General features: G+C 49.1%; 1 protein-coding gene and 1 non-coding gene across 8 annotated transcripts in view; one reads left to right on the top strand and one right to left on the bottom strand.

Moving 5' to 3' along the window:
- Nucleotides 1-22583, bottom strand: part of DPP6 (dipeptidyl peptidase like 6) — a 1059086-nt gene that overhangs the window by 195666 nt on the left and 840837 nt on the right. For all 7 annotated transcript variants that reach the window (XR_006268646.1, XM_043463957.1, XM_043463959.1 and 4 more), the window contains exon 6: nucleotides 21436-21488. Coding sequence is in view for 6 of the 7 variants with exons in the window: in XM_043463957.1 (XP_043319892.1) it covers nucleotides 21436-21488 (53 nt within the window). In the remaining variant the exon portion in view is untranslated. The remainder of the gene's footprint in view (nucleotides 1-21435; nucleotides 21489-22583) is intronic.
- On the top strand, nucleotides 2206-2277 carry TRNAC-GCA. The gene has a single exon. It is a non-coding gene; the product is annotated as a tRNA-Cys (tRNA).

Here is a 22583-nt window from a genome sequence, read left to right as displayed (position 1 = left end):
GGGATTATCATACTAAGCGAAGGAAGTCAGAAAAAGACAAATACTGCATGACAACAGTTATATGTGAAATCTAACATATGACATAAATGATCTTGCCTACCAAATAGAAACAGACTCGCAGACATAGAAAACAACTAGTGGTTGCCGGGGGTCGGGTGGGGTGGGGTGTGTATTGGGAAGCACTGGCAGTTTGGGATTAGCAGATGGAAACTATTACACATAGAGAGGATGAACAACAAGGTATTTCTGTATAGCGCAGGGAACTATATTCAGGGTCATGCAATAAGTCATAATGGAAAGAACATGAAAAAGAACATATATGTATAACTTAATCACTTTGCCGTACAGCAGAAATTAACGCAATGCTGTAAATCAGTTATACCTCAATAGAATTGAAAAAAAAAACGTGTGTTTGATCATTTCAAGGGCTCTTTTGTTCCCGCTTCTAGAGTAAAATTCCAGGACAGAACAAAAGAACCAAAGAAGGGTGCCATAGAACGCACACTTACAGGAAGCCTGTGTCAGGAGTGAACGGAGCTCCCAGCCGTGGAGACAGGGGAGAACGGGAGTTTTGAGGAGACGAGCCCTTTAAGGAAGTGCATGGAGTGAGCAGCCAGCTCAGAAGGGTGCTCTGTCCCCTTCCCCTCAGAGGGTTTGCACTTCCTCCCACCCTTTCCTGCCGCTTCTCACCCTCTCCGCCTGCTCACCGGCATTAGTTCTGAGTCTGGGGACATGCGTGATTATTGGCCCAGAGAACACATTGCTCAAAACCCTTTTATCTCAGATGTGGTTTCAGTGACCATAAATGGTGTAAAAGACAGGAAATCCAAACCTGGAAATCCCAGAGCTATTTGAGGGTTTCTTCTGTGATTTAGAAGCAAGGTGGGCACTTGTATGAAGAGCTGATGAACGAACATCAATCACACAAAGGGCAGCAAGGCAGCGAGTGATGGAGACACAGGGGGAACTGGTCACCACTGGGTCACCGTCTCTGGGTAGGTAAGGGAGCAGCGTCCACATCCCTTTATCAGCTCGCAGGATTTGAGGATGAAACACATGTTGTGAGTGAAACTTCTCTCAAGAGCATGCAGTACTGGCCTAAGAGGGTGTTCATTAATAACAAAGTCCCTTCAAGTTTCTGGTATCGAGCAGTTGCTGAAACATTAGCTAGACTGAAAAACTGCCAACGTGTCAATAGAATAAACAACCGAATGAGCAGATTAGAGTGTTAAAAGCTGGGGACTCTGGAAGTTACCGCCTCATTATGAATTCTCATGAATACACAGAGTCCCAAACACTCTTGTTATCACTAGCAAGTATCATCACAGACGTGGCGGGAAGGTCATCTTTTCCTGTTCCTACACTTAAGACATTTGCTTCTACTATTTCTTAAAGGCTTTCAAAAAAAATTATATTTTTCTATTCAAGTATCTCCTCCAAGAAGAGATGGGATATTCAGTAGAAATGTTAGACAGTTTGGAGATTTGCCATGAGAAGTCATACTATTTAAATATGGACTGTACATATCTGGATGGGAGGTTATGCATCTTACTCATTAAGGAACTTCTAATACTTCTTACATCTAAGCCTGCAGGAAGCTGGGATAAGGAAGGCTACCTTTCACACAATGAGAGCAGGGCTCTGTTACATAATACACTCTGCCCACAGTCTTCAAGTAAGTCCAGATCTGAATTTTAGGACAGATTGTGTGAATGCAGTTTAAAAATGTGTATCTGATATATATTCATATATTTAAAATATAAATCATAGAGAGAAAACCCAGCAAATCTTTTCAGCTTGAGTGGCAAATGAGGTTTCCCCAACAGGGCCACAACAGTATTCCTGGTCCCAAACGCTTTTTCAAAAATCTAGGTGTTTTCCATCCAAAGATGGAGTTTATATCCTTGAAGCTGGGCAGGGCTTTCAATTGCATCAGCGTCAAATCCGGCAGAAGTGGGACTCCTCGGGCTGAGGCACCGGGAATGAACACCCTGGAAGGCTGGGTGGCCAAGGCAGCTCCACGGAGCCCTGAGGACTTGCCCGCACACACGTCCTACATGCGTGTAGGGGCACGGCTCCCCGGCTCCGTGTGCGGTCATCGATGAACCAGGCTCCTTCTGGACAAGAGCTGGGTGTTATCTTAAGACACTGATGAGGCCCTTCACAGAATTGCTTTAAGCCAATTTAACTGTGCATATTTGGGCTTCCCTGGTGGCTCAGCTGGTAAAGAATCCGCCTGCAATGCGGGAGACCTGGGTTCAATCCCCAGGTGGGGAAGATCCCCCGCAGGAGGGCATGGCTACCCACTCCAGTATTTTTGCCTGGAGAATCCCAAGGTCAGAGGAGCCTGGCGGGCTACAGTCTACAGGGTCTCAAAGAGTCGGACACGAGTAAGGCAACTGAACACACACGCACGTGTGTGTACACTGATAACAGAAAAGCACAGCCCAGAGGAGCCAGACAACATCAACGCTCCAACAGCTCAGGTGGGCAGCGAGAACCAGCAAGTTAGAAGGCAGAACACCACCGAACAGCACAGAGGAAAAAAATCTTTGGAACAGAAATGACTCAGATTCTAATCAAGGGCCCAGGAAGACAACAAGTGCCCGTTACCCCGCGTCTCTCTCTCCCCAGCATCCCCAGGCTCGACAGAATCAGCAGCGCACGTGTTTGAAGCCTGCAGAGAAATCTCTTCTTGTCCTCTGAGATATCACTGCTGATCTAAGGATTCATCTCCTCTTCTGCTGATCACAGATTCACCCCCTCAATCTGCTCTGCCATTCCCCTCATGTTGGAAGGCATAACTCAAGACATCTTAATTAATCTGGGGGCTTCTTTTTAGAACCAGGCCTGAAATAATCTTATTATTCCAAGGCGTGTCTTGCATGAAGGGGGCTCTGGGCAGAGATTTCAATTCTCAGACAGTCGTCCAGCCCCCGCTGGGGCTTCAGGGCAGAACAGTCGGAAGGAAGCCTTCACGGGCGATCCTGGTCCAAGACCACGGTCCACGGTCTGGGCCAGGCCAGCCCCTCCGTCCCTCACAATGCCCTTGGGCTGCCCATTCATGAGCTGCGAAGGCCACGCCCAGAGGGCGATTCCTGTTGCTGAGCTTTTGGAGCGAAGACCCAGTCCTCCTAGAAACGGATCCAGCAGCCTGTCCACAGTCAGGCCACCTGGGTGGCACCCCACACAATAAGGACCCGGCAGGCAGCCTGGCTTTTTCCCGCTCACGTGGCCCTGGCCTGGGATCTGTGCTCTGTGGCTAACAGCCAGCAGGGCTCTGGGATGGGTTTAGCCCAAGGCAGGGAGAATCCCACGGACAGAGGAACCTGGCAGGCTACAGTCCATGGGGTCACAAAGAGTCAGACACGACTGAGCAACTACCACCCACGGGGTGGGGTGAGACGCGATGTGTGGACAGAGTGAGCTTCACCGGGGGAAGGCAGGCGAGATTCTCACGTGCAGTGGATACAGGGGCTTAAAGACTGTGCTTATTCATTTTTAAAATCTCACTGATGTATAATTGATTCATAGTGTTAGTTTCTGGTGTAGAGCAAAGGGATTCAGTCATACATACACACACATATATTCTTCTTTAGGTTATCTCCCATTAGAGGTTATTACAAGCTATTGAGTGGAGTTCCCTGTGTTACGCAGTAGGACCTTGGTGTTTATCTATTTTACGTACAGCAGTGTGCATCTGTTAATCCCAAACTCCTAATTTATCCCTCCTCTGTTTTTTTTCTAATAGCTCCCCTTTGGTAATTATTAGTTTGTTTTCTATGTCTGTGGGTCTGTTTCTGTTTTGTAAGTAATCTCATTTGTATCATTAAAAATTATATTTAGCTAAGTCCTAAATGTGCTTGTAAATTTCTCAGCTGGGCCTCTCAATTATCTTCAAGTCTTTTCTCTGTTTTCTGTATCTCATCATTCCTTCCCACTTTTCTTATCTCTTTGTCTCTGTCTCTGTTGCATTTTTCGGCAAAATGTCTTCACCTTTGTCTTTAAACCTTTCTACTGAGTTTTCATTTCTACCATATTTTTCATTTCTAAGAGTCTGGTGCTTTGAAATTAAAAAACAGCATGTGTTGTTCTGTTTTGTCTCCTGAGAGTAACAAGTCATCTGAGGATTTAAGAAGAGGCTCTGGTCCTAACGCTGGCTTCTCCTCATGTGATCGCTGTTTTCTCCACAATGCCGCTGCTGTTTGCTTTGGATTCTGTCTCTCAGACGAGAAGATGTCTGCAGTCTGAAGGTGGTTCTCCCTTGGGCCCCCACATCGAGGAAGCTGGGACTGAGGAGCTGATGGGGAGTCCTGCAGAGCGCGGGAGGGTCTGCCTGGTCCCCCAGGGCCCTCCTGCTGGCTTCTTCTGGACCCGGCTCTGCCAGCGTCTTTTGGGAAGGATCCTCAGTCCCCGCCCTGGTGGGTGAGGCATCGCGGCCACACGTCAGGGATGATGAAAGAGCAGGAAGTCTCTCCACACCCTCCAAGCGGCCCCTTGTCCCTGTTCGGACCTCACACTGTCCTGATGTTCCTCCCTCCGAGGGCCTCTGCTCACCCTCGCCAGAAAACACACCTCCGGACTTCAGGGGAGTCAGCGAGGGAAGCTGGGGTTCTGATGGCTTCTTAATTTTTAAACCATCCTTGTTTTTCTCCCACAGCCCTTCCCATTGACCTTCCAAAAGCATCCCAAGGGCCCAGGCCTAAGCCTTCTTCTCATCAGAGGTGACATTCTAAAGAGCTGACCCAGCAGAGAGCAGACCACAGCCAACCAGGAGCCGCCCCATGCGGTCTAGTCTGAGCACGGTCCACGCCTGGGGTGCTGAGGACCACCCTGGGGGTGGGGAGGGGTTAGGAGAAACCAGCTCGGTTCTGGGGTGCGACTCAGCCGTCTTATGCTTGGGCTTCATGATTTTCCCATTTTCCTTTGCTCTACAACTTTCCCAGTTTTGCTGTTTATGCTTCCTCTCTTCGCTCCTGTGGGTGACGTGCTCAGCTCTATTTTCTGTTGTATCGCTGGGGGCTTGAGAACACCTGAACACAGGGAAAGCTGGGGAGAGCAGAGGTCAAGACGCAGACAGCAGAAGCCAAGAGTGGCAGGAACCAGATGCATTCTGCCGTGCCAGGGACCAGCTGTGCCAGCGCGCCCGCCACGCTGGGTTTGAATGCATAAAAGTGGACAATAGTAGCCTCTACATCATAGGAATTCTCAAGCATTCAGTGAGGGGTACACATAAAGCACTAGGAACACTATCTGACCTAGAAACTACTGCATCACGGCGAGCCTTTTGTGGCTGTTGTTACAACGGAATAGAATATCTGGGGTCAAGAAATAACTATTTGAAAACACGGCTCTTTAAATAAAGTTCAATGCATTGGTAGAAAAGAAGAGAAACATATTGAGGATGACCTGGACGAGTCTTCACAGCAGGCTTCCTAACCACCTCCCCGTGCAGCCTGCGGGCCACTTCTGAGGACCTGTAGGAAGCAGGCCGAGTTCACGGGTTCCCCTGGCAGGTCCTATGGGGATAATACTCTCTGCAGAGCTATTCTTGCATCTCTGGCTGATTTCATCCAGGGAGGAATGCTTGAAATCGGATGGAAAAGAATCTTCTGCCGTTTCTTTATGGAAATATTTCACGTAGCATGCTGCTGTGAGAGATGACTACATCAGGAACAATGGCTTCTATTTTCAGAGAAGTCTTTCCCCAGGTCTGGGTCTCAGGACAAACTGCATAATTTAAAATTCTTTTCAGATTGATTGTGCGTGCATGCTAAGTCGCGTCAGTCGTGTCTGACTTTTTACAACCCTGTGGACTGTAGCCCGCCAGGCTCCTGTCCATGGGATTCTCCAGGCAGGAATACTGGAATGGGCTGCCATTTCCTCCTCCAGGGGATCTTCCCGACCCAGGGATCAAACCAGCATCTCCTGCATCTCCTGTAATTGGGAGGCAGGCTCTTTACCACTAGTGCCACTTTACTTGGGGAGAAAAAGAAAGCAATGGATTTAAATTAGTAACTTTTTTTTTTTATTTTTTATTTTTTTTATTATTATTTTTTTTTTCCAGTGGGTTTTGTCATACATTGATATGAATCAGCCATGGATTTACATGTATTCCCAATCCCGATCCCCCCTCCCACCTCCCTCTCCACCCGATTCCTCTGGGTCTTCCCAGTGCACCAGGCCGGAGCACTTGTCTCATGCATCACACCTGGGCTGGTGATCTGTTTCACCATAGATAGTATACATGCTGTTCTTTTGAAATATCCCACCCTCACATTCTCCCACAGAGTTCAAAAGTCTGTTCTGTATTTCTGTGTCTCTTTTTCTGTTTTGCATATAGGGTTATCGTTATCACCCTTCTAAATTCCATATATATGTGTTAGTATGCTGTAATGTTCTTTATCTTTCTGGCTTACTTCACTCTGTATAATGGGCTCCAGCTTCATCCATCTCATTAGGACTGGTTCAAATGAATTCTTTTTAATGGCTGAGTAATATTCCATGGTGTATATGTACCACAGCTTCCTTATCCATTCATCTGCTGATGGGCATCTAGGTTGCTTCCATGTCCTGGCTATTATAAACAGTGCTGCGATGAACATTGGGGTGCACGTGTCTCTTTCAGATCTGGTTTCCTCAGTGTGTATGCCCAGAAGTGGGATTGCTGGGTCATAGAAGCATTCTCCCTCTCTTCTTCCTCCTCCTCCACACACACACAGATCATTTTTCTCCATGGACCGGGAAAACATTCTTTATCCAAGACTGAATTCTCTGCTTTGCGGCAAAAAATATTTCTTCTATTGTAATGTCACTTAGTGTTTGGGGTTAATTTGGTAACAAATCAGCAATAGACAATTTGACATAACTAAAGTCAGGGTTTTGATCCATGTCAAGATAATAAGGGCTCTTGGGAACTCAAGATAATAAGATCACTTTCACAGAGGACCTTCCTCTCCATGAGTTTAAAAATCACGCCCCCAGGAGCAGTAGATGACAAAAGGCCAAGTTGGGCTAATGCCGTGATGTTGATAGGATGTGCGGCTTGTCTGCAAGGAGTTGAAAGTGGCAGAGGGCATCCCATCTCTGAAAATAAACATTCCCATGACTGGAGCTGCATAGTTTATTGTCTACAAAACACAGGGATCTGAAGGTGAAAGTCAAACCTAAGACCGACCACAACACCGCCATCATCAACAGTGAGACCTGCGCTTAGCCATTGCCACTGAAGGGTAAGAACCAATTTTCTTAAAGGGTACATATTTCTTTACATTTTTAACTGACTCTGATTATATGAATTGTTATAGCCACATTTTTACACATATTTCAAACTCCTAAGAATCTGTACATAACCGAGAAAAGTGGTCTATTTTTTTTATGAGAAATCTAACAGGTCAGCTGGCCAGGTTCATGTGAGTGAATCACTTAAGCTCAGCTGACATCAGAGGTGCCCGGGGAGCCAGACAGACTGAGGGATGAGACCTGGGGTTCAGGCGGGGACACGGGCTCTGCAGGCTGAGGACAGCTCGCCTCTGCCAGTGCGGAGACGCTGCCCGTTTCTTCCGCCCCAGGCTTCGCTTATCTGCCTGCTGACCTTCTTGCTCACGTGGTCTTTCTTCAAAAGGGTTCCACACAACAGGTCGGATTTCTGCTCCCTACAAAGCAAGCATGCCTGAGCTCCCTCCCTGGACTGAGGGCTTGGCAAGGCCAGCAGGCGGTCCAGCCACAGAATTTCAGATGAATACCCGGACTGCGCTCACTGGGACCTCGGCAATCAGCACTGCCAGATTTCCTGAACTCTCAAAAGACAAGCTTCCCCCTTTTCCTGGAGTTTCTGGAGGAGCTGGGGGAACGGGGATGGCACTTTGAAGTTCATGTTTGCTTAATGCAAGGGAGAAGGGATTTTATTTTTTAACTTTAATTGGAGGCTAATTACTTTACAATATTGTGTTGGCTTTTGCCATACATTGACATGAATCAGCCATGGGTGTACATGTGTTTCCCCATCCTGACCCTCCCTCCCGGAAGAAGGGATTTTAATGCCAAACCAAGAAAACACAGTGACGTCTTTCCAAAGCCATATGAGGCTCTGACCCAGACTTTGGAACATCTGGAGCAGCTGCCTTTAGTTCCATCTTAGGAGCGAGCAGACAAAGGGCTGAGGTTACAGAGCAGAAGCCCAGCTCCAGGACCTTCAGCCCAGGTGCACAAGGTCACTGCCACTTTCTGGCAGGACAGAAACTCTCAGGGGTATCTTTCTACCCAGACGACAACTCCACTGCTCCCAGGCCCCGGGGCCCCTCCTGCAGCCGGCAGTGTGTGCTGGGAGCCCACAGAGGGGGCCACGCACAAGGCCTGGAGCGGGGCTCGCCTGCGGCCGTGGTCCCTGGCAGTGGCTCGAGACTCTCTGGGGGCCTCCTCCCGTCTGGCCTCTTGGCAGTTCTGTACCTGGTACGTGATGCTGTGTAATTTTATTTTGGTCGGGATCCCTTATGTGCTTCACATGCCTGTTTGTCAAGTCAGAACAGAACAGCATCAGTGTCACCGTTGCTCCCTGACATCAAACGGAATGCAGACTGTAGCTCGAGGCCGCACAGGCTCCCCGGCTGAGTAGACGCACCAGTTAGATCTGCCTCCAACGACCAATGGCGCCGGTCATCAGGTCATCCCCCAGCCTCTCAGCTGATCAATGCCCCTACTATGTGCTTCAGAGGGCCCTCAACCTGAGGAGGATGAGTTACTTCTGTAAAACGAAGAGGGTGGCGCTCAGTTCAGAGGTTGCCTAGCAGCTCTTGTCGGACTGAAGTGCAGAGCAAAGCGATGTCACCAAGAGGAGGCTGTGCTTGGAGCCGGAAATGCCGACAGGAATCCTGGCCAACCACCAGCTAGACCGGAAGCAGGTTACTCCAACTGCGAGTCTCAGGGTGCTCATCTCTGAAGTGGGCTATGACTTACACCCCATCATTGTTATGACTACAAAATACGTTATGATATGTTCAAGTCCCCATATCAGACGCATAATAAGTTACTCACTAAATGTCTATAAATGCAATCAAACGTTCATTCATTCATTTATAAATGAAATAAAGAGACATGGGAGCAGAAAGGAATATGCTAGAGACTGCATGGTAGGGTTTTAAAGACACGCATAAACTGTGGTTATGTGGGATCTTTCCTGGTGGCTCAGATGGTAAAGTGTCTTGCCTATAATGCCGGTAGACCCAGGCTCAGTCCCTGGGTCAGGAAGATTCCCTGCAGAAGGAAATGGCAACCCACTCCAGTACTCTTGCCTGGAAAACCCCATGGACGGAGGAGCCTGGTGGGCTACAGTCCACGGGGTCTCAAAGAGTCAGACACGACTGAGCAACTTCAGTTAACCTTATAAACCATGGTGCTGGAGAAGACTGTTGAGAGTCCCTTGGACTGCAAAGAGATCCAACCAGTCCAACCTAAAGGAAATCAGTCCTGAATATTCAATGGAAGGACTGATGCTGAAGCTGAAACTCCAATACTTTGGCCACCTGATGCGAAGAACTGACTCATTGGAAAAGGGCCTGATGCTGGGAAAGATTGAGGGCAGAGAGGAGAAGGGGACAACAGAGGACGAGATGGCTGGATGGCATCATGGACCCAAAGGATATGAGTTTGAGCAAACTCTGAGAGATAGTGAAGAACAGGGAAGCCTATCGTGCTCAGGTCCATGGGGTTGCAAAGAGTCAGACACAACGGAGCAACTAAATAGCAACAACAAAACAGAGGAACAAGGAAAGGATTTGATTCCAGGGACCAAGGGGACAAAAGCAGAAAGTGGCATGAGGCTGACTCCTGTGGAGGGAGAGAGGGCCTGGGAAGGGGCCTTTGGATGAGATGATGCGTAGCTGAGTGGACACAGCCCAGAAGCTGGGTGGAGTTCAGACGTGCTGAGGTTAGCGGAGGGAACTGCAGGCAGAGAAGCAGAGGAAAGACGCTGAGGGCTAACCTTCGGACAGAGGGAGGGGACAGACCAGGGGCCGGCAGCGCCCTCAGGGGCCACGCTCACGGGTCTCGCAGGAGGCCTTCCCCGAGCTTCAGTCCTGGCTCAGGAATCCTAGCTCCAATAGCGCCAATGATTCCACGTGAGCCTCAGGTCAGCCCTGGGTTTGGATCATGCTCTCTCCTTATCCTTGACATTGGGCCGGTTGTGAAGGGGGCTGCAGCAGAAGCCGTGCTTGTTAGCGCTGCCCTGGAAGCCCCTCAAAATGCTTGGAAGGTTGACAGAGACGTGTGTGAGGGCCGTCATTCAATGAATCAAAGACATGCAGAGAGATGGTCAAACCCTGACGTTCTGTTCATACTTGGGCTCCTGCTGTCCACAGCCCTGTGTTCACGGAGCAGGCTGACGCGACAGGCCCTCAGCCCCGGCGCTTGCCCCGAAGTGTGGGAACGTCCATCGTCTTGCTGGATGGAGGAGACAGAGCTACGGGGGATGATGCTAACTTCCAGTGCAGACAGGCAGAAGCCTGAGCGGCTTCTTCATCTGGGTGCCTCAGCCCCAGCAGAGCGTCGACCTTGCCCCTGAGTGTCCAGCAGCCTGGCAGGCGGTGCAGCGGGCCAAGCTGAGTCCTGGGAGCCGAAAGCCTCATGTGAGCAAAGAGTTGTGTCATCTCCACTGAAGGCTGTGCTATTCAGGTCTGGGAACCAGAGCTTCTCGATGATGAAATGCCACAGCTTTTGTTCTTTTGTCCATCGCCAGCAGCTCCAGAAATACGTATTGGTCCGTACACAGTCTGAGCTGGACTGTGCAAAGTCACTGCTTTCCGGGAGGGCTAACACTGCCTGCTGTCTCCACACTGCTGCAGTCAAGATACAGCAAGAGAACAGACAGGAACGCCTGAGAAGGCGCACGATGCCCTTTGCCGGCCCAGCCGGGAACCCCAAGGTCAGAGGCATCCTTAAGGATGCTGGGTGCTGGGCGTGCAGCTCCACTCTTCCTCTCAGCCAGAAAGCAGCAGCTGGCCCCAGGGCAGGGCCGTGCTCCTGGACCTGGTCCTTCCTCCAGGACTGGCGATTCTCAAAAAGAAAACCCCTCCTCCTAGATCTGTCTAGAAGCGAGTGATGATGCTCGGGGCAGAGCCCTCTAACCGCTCGCGAGCCTTGTGCTGGGGCCGCCCGTGATCAGCCTCTTCAGGAAGTTTCCACCCTCCCTGCCACCAACTTCCCCGAGGACTTGTCATTACTGAGCACTGCACAGGGGACGATCACGGGGAGCAGCCTGCGAGGTCCCCGAGTGCCTGTGTTCAGGCAGGAGAGGAGGCCTGACACTCTATCCCGGGTGGTAATCCGAGCAGACAAGTCAGCTGGCCTCTCCCAGGGACCAGGTGGACGGTAGGGGGTTGGAAACCCCCAGCCTGATGGGGGGATGTCTAAACAGTTCAGCCACCTTGGATAACCATCTGGCAGTTTCTCGCTGACTGAAACATACGTTTACTGTATGACCCAGTGATTCTACCTCTAGCTATTTACCCAAGAAAAATGGAAACATGTGCCTATAAGAAATTCTGTATGCAAACGCTCACAGTTTTATTCATAACAGCCTCAAGGTGGAAACCACTCAAATGTCACATGGCAAATACATAAACAAGTGACTGTCTCTCCACTCACTGGGCCACTTCTCAGCAATAAAAGGAATGACCTACATGCGTCGGCAACAACGCGGGTGAAACTCAAAAGCAATTATGCTAACGAAGAATCCTGTCACCCAGGATTATGTAAGTATGACTCCATCCACAAGACAGTCTAGAAAAGGCAAAGCTAGAGGGGTGAATGCCAGGGCAACCACGGTGGGTGGAGGGCAGGAACGTGGGCTACTTTGGGGAGAGAGAAATCTTCCCTGTCTTGGTCGGGGAGGTGCTTCTATAACTGCACCCATTAGTCAACACTTAATGAAAATTTCTCACTGAGAAATATGGGTTTTACTATTAGTAAGTTATGCTGCAGTGACCGGTATCTGCCTGTCTCTCCAGGGTCTGGGTGGCCACCCGTCCTGCTACCCTTGAGTCCTGCTTTTCTGGACAAGGCTTCTACCCTTGATGTTTAATCTGTGCCAATGTCACCAGCATAAATGAGGGAGGCGGCTTTGTGTCCAGCCCCCAGTGGGGACAGCCTAGAGCACAGAGAAGGTGACGTGAGGGAAAGCAGAAGAGATGATGCAGCAGGTGACTCGTGTGGCCTGCCAGCTGTCCATCCCGGGCTGGAACAGACGGGCTCGTGGGGGTGCAGCAGAGTGGAGTGGATGCCCTGCTGCAAACGCCGGGGGGCTTGGCCTCGAGGGGACTCTTTGGGAAGAGGTCTGTGAGTGGGAGCAGTGCTGACCTCAGGGATGCAGACAGAGCCTTCTCAGGTGACTGGCTCTCAGGCCCAACTGAAAGGGTTCCACGTGCTTGCCTCTAACTCTGCATGACTGAGAACGCGGCCTGTGACTCTTCAGAAGAGACAGAGCAACAGAGCTCTGGTCAGTCCGTTCAGTCGCTCATTTGTGTCCGACTCTGCGACCCCATGAATCGCAGCATGCCAGGCCTCCCTGTCCATTGCCAACTCCCGGAGCTTACTCAAACTCACGTCCATCGAGTCGGTGATGCCATCCATCCATCTCATCCTCTATCGTCCCCTTCTCCTCCTGGCTCCAATCTTTCCCAGCATCAGGGTCTTTCCAACGAGTCAGCTCTTTGCAGCAGGTGGCCAATGTATTGGAGTTTCAGCTTCAACATCAGTCCTTCCAGTGAACACCCAGGACTGATCTCCTTTAGGGTGGACTGGTTGGATCTCCTTGCAGTCCAAGGGACTCTCAAGGGTCTCCAACCCCACAGTTCAGAAGCATCAGTTCGGCTCCAGAGCGCACCAATGGGAACAGGCAACTCCAGGCTGAGACACCAGGTGGCGCTCACGTCAAGCTCCAGCCCAGACAGGCGCCATCTCATCTCCATGGTGCGGAGTCCGTGTTCTAGGGCCTTTACTGCGTATCATTAAGTAAATCTCCAAGGACACTGTCGTTGGAGACCTGCCTGTATCTCTCTGCTGAGAGGACAAGGAAATCCACGCTCGTCGCTTCTTTCCAGAAACAGAAGTTTTGCAGCTTCAAAGAGGATCCTGGGGTCACTGGTGCTGACAGCAAGTGAGGAAGGTGGCAGGACCAGCTGACTCCAGTTCCTGGAACTAGAAACGGAGTCACTGAACAATGTTCTTTTGAGGTCCCGGCCTCCCAGACTGTGGGCTGAGTGATTTGGGGGTGGGGCCCAGGCCTGCTTCTCCTTATACTCCACAATCTCATTTAATTCATTAATTCACTCCACCTGTGTCAGTCAACATCAACGCACCCCCTCACGCACTGGGAAGAGTTCAAGGACACGAACGTGCAAGTTTAGGTTCCCCAAGGTGCCTGATGAAATGACGCACCCCCATCTTTTCACCTCATTTCCAAATGGGTTTGCTTGTTTGAAGGTCTTTAGACATGGGGAGGGGGGCGGTTTTTTAAGGGCAGAAAAGGACTCAAAGGAACGGAATGGCTGAAACAGCCCCCCTTTGACTGTGGCTGACGGCTTGTCTCCCAACAGCTCAGACCTGCAGAGGCAGCCTCTCCGGCGGTTATTCTTGGGCATCCCTGTTCTCACGCCAGGCCACAGACAACTGGGACACGGCCAAGCCCCTCCCAGCAAACCCCACTCTCTGACACCTAAGAATTCAGGAGAGCAATGGATCAGGCAGTAAATGCATATTAAAACATGTCTAAACACGTTGTCCAGAAAAAATTACATATTGACAACAAAAGAGCAATTTAAAGCAAGGATACATTTCAGCCTGAAATGGGAGGCAATCTGACTCCAGAAGCTCAGGGAGGCTGGAGGCCGTTTTAGAGGAGAGGGTTTTGATGTCAGGCCTTGAAGGATCAGAAGGATTTGGACGCAAGACGCACGGTGAGTGGCACGTACGTTTCTGGCGTCAGTGTTGTGGGGGGTGGGATAAAGGATAGAGTGAGCCAAGATGGGACCACCTTCTGTCTGTGCGTGGTGATAGCGCATCACTGAAGTGGTCCTTCAGGGAAGACTGCTTCCTGGCACCTGGAAGGCATCACATGCATCTTTCTCCCACCCCACCCCCTCACTGCAGGCGAGACTCATGGATCGCAGCACCCTCCCCGACAGAGCTCAGGCACAGCTTTACACTCAGCTCCAGGAAGCCATTAGAATTGATCAGAGCTGACCCCGAGTAGGAAATTTACTTTCTGTCCAGGGGTAGGGAAACTGTGGGGAGAGTGACTAATTAGATTTGGCTGCACAACGGGAGGCCTTGGTTCCCCCCCGAAGGAAGCCTGTAGGACTTCGGGCACACCAAAACAGGCACTTACACGCACCATTTCAATATCCTACAGAACTTCATAACCTTTCCATGAACCCCATGAGTCAGGCATTTTATTTCCATTATATAGATGGAGTAACAGTGCCCAGAGAAGCAAAGTAACTCTTCCATGATTACACAGGTAAAGAGGCTGACTGCGGATTTATTCCCACATCGATTTGATTCTAAAGCTCATTCTTCTGATAGTGCTTGCTAACTGCTTGTAATTCAGGGGAAGAAGGGAGAGAAGAGGGGAGACCTTGTGGGGAGGGAGCAGGAGAAGCTGCTTAACTAAGACCCAGCCCCGCAGGTCTCGGAGCTGTCCCCAGTGCTGAGGTTCTGGGATGGCCAGTAACGGTAGGACCCTGCCCTTTCAGTCTCTGAGTCATGTCTGACTTTTCCGAGACCCCCTGGACTGTAGCCCACCAGGCTCCTCTGTCCCTGGGATTTCCCAGGCAAGAATCCTGAAGTGGGTAGCCATTTCCTTCTCCAGGGGATCTTCCCGACCCAGGGATGGAACTTGCATCTCCTGCATTGGCAGGCAGATGCTTTACCACTGGGCCACCTGGGAAGTCTTGCAGGCCTTGCTAGAGGCACGTAGAATGCCGCTCTAAGGACTCTCTTTCTATTATATTTCGGCCTCATGTTGGCCCTTCCTAAAGATACACAGACAATCCTGTTCACCCAACTCCTGGCAGCTCTGCAGAGTGAGTGAGTCCAGCAAGCAGCGTCCTGGAGAAGGAAGTGTTGGGCCATGGACACTGCTGGGGATTCTCACCGCCGCCCTCACGAACTCGCTACCTTGAATCTCCTCACGCATCAGGCCTGATTCACAACAGGCACAGGCTGCCGAGGATTTGTTAGAGGGGCGTGGAACGTAAAGCCCTGAAACCCCTCTTCACCTTCTGAGCTAACGCCAGACACCCACCGTCACAGCCGGGCGCTGTACCCTGAGCCCTCCCGCACCGCACGCCTGCCCTGCTCGCCGCCAGGCCTCCTAACCGACCCCAAGCCCTACTCACCCCTTTCCTGCCCTCCGCTCTACAACACGCACAAAGCTAACCTAAGCCTGCCGTCTGCAGCACGCCTCTCTTAGGCTCGGTGTTCAGCGTGTTCTTCCCGTAAAGCCCCATCGCACTCAGCTGGGGTTTAGGTCTTCCACACTCCAGGTTCACCCCAAACCCACCCAATCCCGTCTTTCCCCACGCAGAGTCCCAGGAGAACGGCCCTGCTCAGGCCTGGCCTGGCACCCCACTAATTCCAGGAAGATGCTGGTTCACTGAAATGGTCAAGCTCGTTTAATGATTCACCCAACCTGGAATATCTCCTCTCAGTCTCCATCTATTAAACCAAACAAGATGAAACTTGCTCAACTATGAGGCTCCACTCCAGCCAGACTTCCTTTCTGAGATTTTTTACGGCATCTCTTCTTTTGTGTTCAGTGTTTAAAATACCCATTTGAGGCATTTAATTTTATATTGCTATATAAGTAACGAGATCCAACCAGTCCATCCTAAAGGAAATCAGTCCTGAATATTCACTGGAAGGACTGGTGTTGAAGCTGAACAAATTCCAATACTTTGGCCACCTGATGCAAAGATTTGACTCATTTGAAAAGACCCTGATACTGGGAAAGATTGAAGGTGGGAGGAGACAGAGGATGAGATGGTTGGATGGCATCACCGACTCAAAGGACATGAGTTTGAGTAAACTCCGGGAGTTGGTGATGGACAGGTAGGCCTGGCGTGCTGCAGTCTATCGGGTTGCAAAGAGTCAGACACAACTGAGCAACTGAACTGAACTGAACTGATATGGCTGTGTCCTTCCTTTTCAACAAGATTTTGAACTCCTTAAGGACAGAGACCATGCTTTGTTGCTCAATACAGCATTTCTGTGTTGACTTATCTTTTCTGCTTCCACTGGAAGTGAAATGAGAAAGCCTTAGAAATTAATTGCAGCAAGTAAGGTTGAGATGAGATTAAAAAAAGAACTTATTGAGCACTGAGAATTGCAGATTATTGGGGCTATAGACATCACTTTTAAGAGAGAAATGAAAATCACATGGGCATTTTAATCACCTGTCATGGCATTTTAATCAGTGTCATGGAAAAGGTCTTAGCTTTGAAAAATTTTTAAAGGGAATTTTATTATGGTAGGGATTATATCATTCCTCTCCTTGTAACAGAAAGGATTTGAGCTGGGCTAGAAAGTAAAGTCTGATAAAATTTAATTATGAGACTACAAATACATATTGGGGACATATTATAATTTGAAGAAATAACATTCCCAGGCAGTCGCTTGGAGCAAAATTCTCTGCTGTAGACTGCACTTGTGTCATTGCCCTTAATTCCTATCGGGTGCCTATGAAGTGGGCACTGTTGTTAACATCTTTATAAAAACGTGGGCAGGAAGCTCCGGAGAAGTACAGCGCTCTCAAGGTCACACAGCCTAGAGTCGGCTGCCAGCTGGGACTCGCATTCAGGTCTCCGTGACCCCCGGCCTCGGTCTGTAACTCCCGCGTCACGAGGTCAGGCAAGGTGCTGGGCGCTGTGGTGTGCTCTCAACCTGGGTGTCCATTTTCTAAATAAACAGAATGCTCTTCTATGTCCCAGCCTATACAGTTAGAGAGTAACCCTGGGCAGAAGGAATCTACATCTCAGTTCATTATTTTCACAGATGTGACTTCGTAAGTCAGCCAGAATTCCAAAGGAATCCAATTTTGTACAGTTTGTTTGGTAAAGGTAAATAAGCAAGGTTAGGGCAACAATATCCACAGGGGATGACCTGATATGTTCCCCAAAATAGCTTCACATTCTTCTCAGTTTCTGTTCTATTATTGCTCTTTTGCCAAACCCCAAAATGCCAATGCTACCTAATTAAGGGGTATGCCAAATTTTTCTTAAAATTGGTGTCTGTTATGGAAGGATTGAGTTTCTCCAGCCCATATGATTTCCAGAATGATCCTAATAGATATGAAAAATTGAGAATTACATAGAAATATAATTTTTTAAAGAAAAACACTGAAGTCGAAGGGAAAACTAACCCAAGAAAAAACTCAAGTCAGAAAAACTTAAGAAACAGCACATCTATCAAAAACCGCCATGAAAACACACAACGGACCGTTAACAGAGAACATTTAGCTGGCTACCGTCTCTATCAATCTCTCTCATGAAGTGCTGCTTTATTTGGCTGTAGTTCCTATATAAACACTTAGTAAAATACTTTATGTTAAAAAATAACTAGCTTTAATTCTGGCTTACTAAACAAATCTGTGTAAAAAGCACATGTCCTCTGAGAACACAGCTTTTGAAAATTTAGTACGTGAAAGTCAAACACCCCTTCCACGAGGCCCTAGATCCTTCAGCAGATGAGAATTCAGCCGGCTCGGGGTTCTCATATGACTCGAGACAGTGCGTGCGCCCTGGGGTCTACCCCAGGCCCCAGCTGCGGAGGTCAGACCTGGGGATGGAGGGGCTTAAACACGGGTCGGGGGGCCTCCTTCTCGCTCGTGAGAGAGACAGAAGAGAGGGCACACCCACCCCAAATTCTTCCGTCACTGGGAGAAAGGAAGGAAGCCAGAGTTTAGAGGGCGCTGAAAAACTAATTCGGGTCATCTCTGTGATTGTTCTGAAAGCCTGAAGCTAAGGGAGAAAATCTAAGTTATAAATGCCAAGTAATCCCATCCTGCAGCTCGAATGGCCTCGGGCTGGAAGTGAGGGCCTGCGGGGAGAGAGGGGTGAGAGGAGAGGTGAGGAAAAGGGAGAAAAAGATACACGTCTGTGTCTCCAGAAATATCAAGAGGAGCTCGCATATGTTCTGCCCTATGAGTAAATGCTAATTTAAATGTTTTCATAGAGACGTTTCTATTTAAAGAGACAACTGTGCTTTCCTCACCCCCGCCACCAAGCCCGCCTACAGGGCCTATAGGCTCGGCCACCAGGCAGGGCCCTGGCACAACTGACTGAGCTCAACAAGCCTCTTTCGGACAATGAAGCTGCAAAAGCTCAAGGCCTAAAGGCCCACCCCGTTTGGAAATCCACTGTCTCATTAATACAAAGAAGACTTTGACGATACTCGAAATTCATTCATTTATTGTTCATAAATGACAAGGAAATCAACCCTGAATATTCACTGGAAGGACTGACACTGAAGCTGAAGAGCCAAGACTTTGGCCACCTGATGCGAAGAACTGACTGTTTGGAAAAGACCCCGATGCTGGGAAAGATTGAGGGCAGGAGGAGAAGGGGATGACAGAGGATGAGATGGTTGGATGGCATCACCGACTCGATGGACATGGGTTTGAGCAAGCTCCGGGAGATGGTGAAGGACACGGAAGCCTGGCGTGCTGCGGTCCATGGGGTCACAAAGAGGCAAAGAGTGGGACATGACTGAGTGACTGACCAACGACAACAAAATGATCTTATGATAAAAAGGAGGACTTGGGTGGTCAAACAATGAACGCCATTCTTGGAGATGCCTCAGTTTATGTGATGATGAGATGAATCATAGACGTCCTCACCCACCAGAGGCTGTTTCCCATAAATGCGGCAATTATCCTATTACATCTTTCAATCCTATGAAAGTCTTTATGTAACTGAGCAGGACCCTACGGGGCCTTCCTGGAAGAGACCCCTCCCCAAGCCATGTGCTCCACCAGCCTCTTGTCTGTAGAAAAACTGTAGCCTGCCTAGGTTTTCCTCAAGGTTCCAAGAGTAAATTTAATCTGAGAAATGAGAAGATGCAAAGAGAAAGGAAAAAAGCCAAAGAAGGCAACATAATAATAGTTTAGCCATTAATCAAAGTCAAGGACTTTTAGCTCCTCCTGGAGGGCTACGGATCGTATTCCGAGCCACATCCTCTGGGCTGTCTTGCAGATACTGACGCCCCCACCAGGCGGGATGAGTTAACCGTATGCAGCACACAAGCCCAGCGGCCCCAGGGCAGTTGGAACCAGAAGGATACGTTGACGCTTACTCACCTCACCACCAGTCCCTCAGAAGACTGTCCGTGAGCTGGTCACATAACCCACAATCCCCCTCCCTCACCCTGTCTTTAAAAACCCTTTCCTGAAGCCTTCGGGAATCTGGGCCTTTGAAGTACCAGCTGTCTGAACTTGCTTAGCGCCTGCTATCAACGTGCACTTTCCTTCCCCAAGGCCTGGTGTCAGCAGATGGGCTTTACTGCACTTGGGCAAGCAAACCCACGTTTGGTTCGGTAACACTTGGGAAAGCAAGCCATCAGCACCGTTAAAAGTCTGACATCTACAGCTACAGTGTAACACCCACTGCGGGTGTTTGAGGTGGACGATGAGCCCAGGCTGTGTTGGCGTCCAGGTCTCCTGGACACCAGCCATGAGAAGACAGGACGGAGGAGGACAACGATTTCCTTACAAGACTGATGTGCTAGGGTGAACACGCATCAGACCCAACCAATACGTGAAGGCAGTGCTGATTACCGTGGTTGTTTAAAAACACAGAAAGCAGCTCACTCTCTGCTGACATCCTCGATGGGGGGATTATCACCTTCATCGTGAGCACTGAAACCAAGCCTTCAGCACAGACCACCTTGTCCTCAGGTTTGCAGTCTGTCTGGCAAACTCTCATGCCAGGAGAACATACTTCTAAATGCTAACTGATGCAGTAAAATATGTACACCATGTGTCAAGCACAAAATGCTCTTAGAGTTTTGAGCTTTACAAATTTATCCTTCATCTAGGATAAATTCTATTGCTCCCAGAAGGGGTAGATAAATCTCAAGGCATAATTATACCCCTGCTGGCAGTGACCTTTGAAGGTGCATATCTGCTTGAAAAATAATAGAATACTCCCTCCTCTGTGAAAGACATTTGAGTTTCTATCTGAACTAAGCTTTAAATAAAACATGCCCATGGATACTTTATTTTCACAACAGGGGGTCATCTTTAGTTTCTTGGGGCTTGATTTTTCTAATATTCTAACAGAAGCAATTAATCACATTTTGCCGCGTATTTACAGGCATCCTTTCTTTATCTGAAGTCCAAAATGAAGTTATTTTCTCCATGGTTGTTTTCCAAGGATATGCTCATATTCTACCCAACTTAGTTGTGAAACATCCATTCTGTGATCAATGCTCTCCTACAGAACAGTATTTTTTATCAACTCCTGCTGTTTGTCTGCATTTGCTTAGGAAAATTAGGATGCCTCCCCCTAAGTCGTCACGGGACCACACAATATTGCCAGCAGCACAACCCAATGTCTTTGAACATTTCCTGAGTACCTCACCTTGTCAAAAAAAAAAGTGAGAGAAACCGTGGAAGGTAGAGATGAGGACAAGAAGGAGGGCGGCGTGGGGGTGTGGGGAGGGGGACTGGAGGGGGGTGGAGGAGGGAGGAGGGGGAAGAAAGAAAAAACAGAAACAGAAGCAAGGAAACACCATCCTTGCCTCACTTTCCTTGTTCTGCAACTGGTTTTCCATGCGCCAACTCAACAAATGGCTTCATCCAACTTTAACCTCGAATCAACACCTCTGGATTCCAAAGATGAGCCCTTGATAACACACTCCGCTGTGTATACCCAGAGCTGAAAACTCTACAAAATCATGCACTCACATCTTTTCCTTCCCACTCACACTTCTGGGTCCCAAATCTTCCCGTTTTGAGAAACAAGATGCCCTTAGGGTGCTGCACTTTCTATTGTGTATATAAACCGGGAACCCTCCTGGGGGCCAGCAGGCGAATCAGCAAGCTCCAGAGGGTCTGCAGGTGACTACAAAGCATAGGGGTTCGGGGTTCGTGATTGGGGGCAGACAGCACCTTACCCTGCAGGACCTGGAACCTGGAGGCCAGAGCAGGAGGTATCGGAGCTGCTCTGGGAAAGGGGCTTCACTAACAGGCGAGCAGCTGGACTCAGTGACACCCCCACCCCGGGGCCTGGGGGCACCCCAGAGGTTCCCACAGCCTCAGGACACCTCACTGTCAAAAGCTAAGGTGCCATATTTCCTGCCCTAGGAATTAAGCAACCAGTCAGTCCTCCACTCTGCTCTGTTCTGCAGATTTCTCATTAGAAGAAAATGAAAGAACCATCTTACCCATGAGGGATTTTGCTCAGGACATAATATCCAGTATAGGAGTGTTGATATATCTGAAACAGACACACAAAAAAACAAGAAACAAAAAAAACAAGCATTGAGATCATGGTTGTGATTATATTTTTCAAATCACTGAGAATCCTAATAAACAAGCCTGGACCAAAAGCATGTAGTCAGGAGACCAGGCAGCCAAGTCTTTTATTTACTCAGGAAGTTAATTTGCATACCATGTCAGTCTTATTTCCACCATTTGCATGTGGTTTACTGGGTAGCGAGAGGCTTGATGTCATTTCCATGACTACCTGGTTTATGATTAAAAAGGGGCAGAGATTTCCAGCTCAACTAACGTAGCTCAGAACTAACGTGGACGCTGCTCATCGGAGGCTTCCTGACAGCCAGCTGGACCAGAGATGGGGAGACCCAGGCCCGGTGGCAGGTCCCTGAAATCTCTGGCAGAGTCCACTCTGTACCCTCGGTGAGCTGTAATACCGGAGCCAAGATAGGCTTACCTGGGCAAACTCTTGTCCTCTGGACAATTCAAATGTGCATGTTTTAGTTATAAATTAAGAGCTCATTGCAAGGGGAACAAGGCTTTCAAAACTAAGGTAACAAAAACAACAATATAGCATTTCCAAACTCCTGTAACCCTCAAGTCTCAGATGTCGCTCTTCAATTCTTAGGAGATTGCTCCCCAACCCATAAATGCAGTAACTAGAATGCAAGAGTCACCCCCAAAGAAGGGAGAACATGGCCTCTGTCCTCTCTAGCTTTCTGGAGAGAGACCCTCTGGGGGTGTGGAATGTGATGGGTCGGTTATCCTGCAAGGATGAAGTGAGAACCGTATTTCGCTTCCCTTTCTCTGGAAACTTCTGAGGGTTGGCACCGTGTGTGGGCTAGCGCTCACTGACTAGCATTTTGAAACCAGCTTTCTAAAGATAACAGGTGAGGGACATCAAGCTGAGAAAATCAGGGCTGCCGCAGGGTGTGTGCAATATGGACACGCTTGATGCTGATGACGGCCGTGAGCCTGCAAAGGAAAACGGGGGAGGGTCTGCTAACACCCCCGACTCCACACCTGGTCTGGGCCTCCGGGTTAACCTCGAGGAGGTCACAGTTATTTGGCAAGAAAGGACCCAGATATAAAAATA

Source organism: Cervus canadensis, chromosome 3 (assembly GCF_019320065.1).
Source record: "Cervus canadensis isolate Bull #8, Minnesota chromosome 3, ASM1932006v1, whole genome shotgun sequence".
Classification (NCBI taxonomy): domain Eukaryota; kingdom Metazoa; phylum Chordata; class Mammalia; order Artiodactyla; family Cervidae; genus Cervus; species Cervus canadensis.
This window is presented reverse-complemented; position numbering and strand designations above follow the sequence as displayed.